At 37.2% G+C, this 3,989-nt stretch overlaps 1 protein-coding gene across 1 annotated transcript; it reads right to left on the reverse strand.

Annotated features, from left to right (window-relative positions):
- Nucleotides 1-2,265: 2,265 nt before the first annotated feature.
- Nucleotides 2,266-3,295, reverse strand: LOC113360897 (ethylene-responsive transcription factor RAP2-3). The gene is made up of 2 exons (XM_026604326.1): nt 3,090-3,295; nt 2,266-3,003 (listed from the first exon to the last, which is right to left on the reverse strand). Exons 1-2 carry the CDS (start codon nt 3,228-3,230, stop codon nt 2,419-2,421), a joined length of 726 nt encoding a protein of 241 aa, XP_026460111.1. The 5' UTR covers nt 3,231-3,295; the 3' UTR covers nt 2,266-2,418.
- Nucleotides 3,296-3,989: the final 694 nt, after the last annotated feature.

Genomic DNA, 3,989 nt, shown 5'->3' on the forward strand with positions numbered 1-3,989 from the left:
CAAAGATAATCCAGGTCCCAGCAAATTAATAAATCGTGTATATGATAGGACCAATATGTATGACAATCTAGGAACAATGTTCAACATCAAGTGGAAGCACTCTGACTGGAATAGCTACACAAAAATTACATGTTGCGTAATGAACAAAGGAAGAAATGAATCAAGATTCTATCAGCATATATGTGAAATATATGCATTTTAGCCAAGCCTTTGCTCTTAGTAATGAAATGGTTAAGAATTTTCAGTCGGTAACTCCATTATCCTTTTTACAGTTAGGATAGATCAAGACCCCGCCGAACTCAGTCAAATGCATAACAATAAGTTCTTATAAAGACAAACAATAAACACTGAAGATGGCCAAAATGAAGCAAGTATTCAAGATTAACTGGACCGGTTGACGAAAACCTCAAGACTTAAATTTCTCAGTTCTCCAACCCGACGTTTACCTGGAACTGGAAACATGTATATATCCTCAAGTAATAATCGTAAACACTAAAATGATGATAAATATTCAATCTCAACACATGAAAAGAAAATAGGCTGATACTCGTCTAAATGGAGCCAAATTAAGTAGGAATGTCTATATTCAAATTCAAAATTTCAAGAGTCAATAGGTGTACTTTGGTTCATAATTTGAGTACCTAGAAAATCTAATACAACATCAAAGTACTTCAATCTTATAACCCGTGTTTCAATGACTAAACAAAAGAACCCATTAAACAAAAGAACCTGTAGCTTATTGATTCAAAAGTCCTGATATTTATTAAAGCCACCTCATTAGACCCCATCTATGAATCATTGAAACAGAAAGCTAATTATACTAAAAATCATGAACAAACAATCAAAGAATTGAATTGCATATTATAAGACCAATTTCAGCATATAATTAGCACCTTCCCAATAAAAACTTTTGGCAACTCCTCTCTTCCAGTCTGTACAATCTCTTTCATGTCATCCATTTAGGCATTTTAGCAAACACTGTATGTGTACTCCGTTGGTGATGAAGAGATTGCATCCTCTTCTGATTTTTGAAGCATTACATCTCCTTCCCTGCATAGAATTCAAATTCACATAAACCCAAATTGAATCCTAATTCATTACAAAGCTCAAATCAACCATCAATCAATCTACATCATTTATCACCACAGTCAAATAGCGAAACCAAATCAAATTTCCTCCATGTATATCAACCAATCCGTCAGATGTAACTCCTCTTCTTCACTGACTTCTCGATTATAAAAGTTGAGAAATTGCAGGTAAACATATTGGCTAACCGATAAAAGTAAATTTCTACTTAGCAGAGGAAGGAGTCGGCTTGAAGAATTTCTCAATTGATTGAAAGAAGATAACCCAAGATCGATTAACCTGAAACTAAGACATATAACTATGAGACAACAAAGAGGAAATCAAATCTTAAATCTAAATCGATTTGATGTGAAAGAAAATCACGGACCCGCAATAAATTGAAACCCTAGATTCTACTGGATGATATATAAAAAGTTTTTTTAAAATACTAAGAAGGGAATATGTTACCTGTGAAATCATAATCGGCCTTAGACCTTGATTCTCTACTCACACAAGCAAGAGAAGAGGAAGAACAAAATAAAGGTTTAATTTTTGATGTAGGTATTTCTCCATGAAGAAAGCATATCCTAGGGTTTGTTTTTAGGATTTTTTTTTTAGGTTTTATGAGCCGAAACAGAAAAGGGTTTTGTATGTTTTTTTTTGAGTTTTATGTTTCGTGTCGGAAATTTGTGTGGAATTCCTCTTTTTTCTCTTTTTTGAGGAAAAGTGAAACGGAGCAATTCTGTGAGAGGGTAACGGTCATCGTTCAACGTGGAACCTAAGAAGCTTAGGATTTTAAAAGAGTTAGATGTTGGTAAAAATTTAAAAATGGTGTCCTTTTGTTTGCCACTACGTCAATGTACGTTCTTTTTAGATCGGTCCCATACACTAATTGAGTCACCTAATTAGACGATAAACATCACAAAAGCAAGTATTATTAGCTAATCACTCTTGAAACATTGTACCATTTTCATTGTGGAATGTCTTTGAAACATTGTACCATTGATGTAGGTTAGTCAATTGGTTAATTTTACTCGTTACCTAAAAAGGCTGCCCAACCTCTGTTGGATCTCCCGGTAAGTCTAGCATCTCTCTCCCGTGTAAACCATCTTGAAAAGAGGTCAAACAAGTGCATCGTGTACCAGCTAGAACATTTAAGTTATCTCCTAGCAACTAACACATAAAAAACGACAAGTGGTCTGACGCAAAAGAAACGTACGTGCATAACCTTATTTAAATATAGTAAATTATTTGTTTATGCACCGAAAAGAGTACCTCAGACTTTAACATGACGACAAGCGACACACATATTTAGGCAACCGATTCGACTCGTAACGAGTTACATGATATGATTCAGTAAAAGTTGAGGTAACCGGTAGGAGCAGGAGCACTGTCTAAAAACCACATATCAACCGACTCAGACGATTCACATAATAACTCGTCAGTATCCAGCTCTAGGAATGACTCCAAGCTTGATATCTGCTCTTTCAGTTCGCTGCTGCTCTGATCATCACTTCCAGTAGGAATTGTTGTAGTATTTCCTGACCAAGCAGCAGGTGATTTGTGATCATAGGGCATGAAAGTTGGTTCATAATAACTCGGCTGAGTCGAACCGGAACTCAAACATCGCCTTTTGGACGGTGGTGCTGATGGCGGCGGCGGCGGCAATGGTTCTTCTTGTGAGTGCTGTTCATCAGGAAAATTGAGTTTGGCTTTGTCACCTCGAATGCGCTTGGCTGCAACGTCGTAAGCTCTAGCTGCTTCTTCAGCAGTGTTGTACGTACCAAGCCAAACTCGAACACCTTGCCGTGGATCGCGAATTTCAGCTGCCCATTTCCCCCAAGGCCTCTGTCTGATTCCTTTGTAAACGTTCTTCCTTGCTCTACCTCCTCCTTGTTTCGTAAGCTTTGCCTTTTTCACGTTCGTTTCATTTGAACCCTAAATGAAATCCAGGTTGGTTAAACATCAAATTCAGCGCAGTATCAGAATGAACTTGAAACTTATCAAATAGTACAAAATTTTACCTTAGTTTGATTGAACTTGTTGGAACCGCCGGAGTTTGGATTGTCGAAGAACGTATCGAATTCGGCCAAGAGGTCTTGGGTAGTCATTTTCCGACCTCGTCGAGCCTCAATGAAGTCGGAGATGATCGCACCTCCACACATTTTTGCTTGTGGTGTATGTTGATGATCATAAGATCAGAAAGCTAAAAAGAGAAAATGTTTTTGTAGGCTTGCACTTGCGCCTCGCAAGGTAGGGAGAGGCTTTATATAGAGAATGCACAAGCTGATTTTAGGAGGACACAATCGTAATTTACACAGAATCGTCAGTGGCCGTTGATCTCTGAGACGGAGAACAGTGTGCGGGCCCCACATTATGGAGTTAAGCACGTGGCATCTTCGGAGCTGTTGATTGTGTGTGATGGACGTTATGTATTGATTTCAGTTTGTTGTAACGGATATTGGTAGTCTTTTACAAAGTTAAACGGATGAAATTAGGTACATGTATTTTTCATTGTTTGGCACTTGTTACGTAACTGGTGTGTAGAAAAGCCTCCGCATGAGAGCTCATCAGACTAAGGAACGAGTTAGATTCAGATGCGGAGTCATCAAACAAAACAAACATGTTGCTAGTTCTCAAATAATTTAAGTTAACATATTGGAAAAAAAACCTAACACAATTCAAAGGCATTTTCACAAGTAAATCTCTCAATTATAGAAATTAGTATCATACAATCTAGAAGTAACTTTTTGAAGTTGAAGGTGATAACAACTGAACCATCTGCATGTTGAAGTTGAAGGTGACAATGTGAAAGTCCTTGAAACTGTTAAGATCCATCTAGGATGTGCTGCGAAGAATATTCATCAGTTGCATGCTGGAAAAAACAAAAACTTTATATTATGTATTAGAATGCTTAAGGAACT

Source organism: Papaver somniferum, chromosome 3, assembly GCF_003573695.1.
Source record: "Papaver somniferum cultivar HN1 chromosome 3, ASM357369v1, whole genome shotgun sequence".
NCBI classification, from domain to species: domain Eukaryota; kingdom Viridiplantae; phylum Streptophyta; class Magnoliopsida; order Ranunculales; family Papaveraceae; genus Papaver; species Papaver somniferum.

Bases quoted from the DNA above. Each gene is read 5' to 3' on its own strand.
- LOC113360897 (XM_026604326.1), bottom strand. From the start codon at position 3,230: ATGTGTGGAGGTGCGATCATCTCCGACTTCATTGAGGCTCGACGAGGT. The intron at 3,004-3,089 runs GTAAAATTTTGT...GATTTCATTTAG, and splicing joins ACAAGTTCAATCAAACTAAG to GGTTCAAATGAAACGAACGT.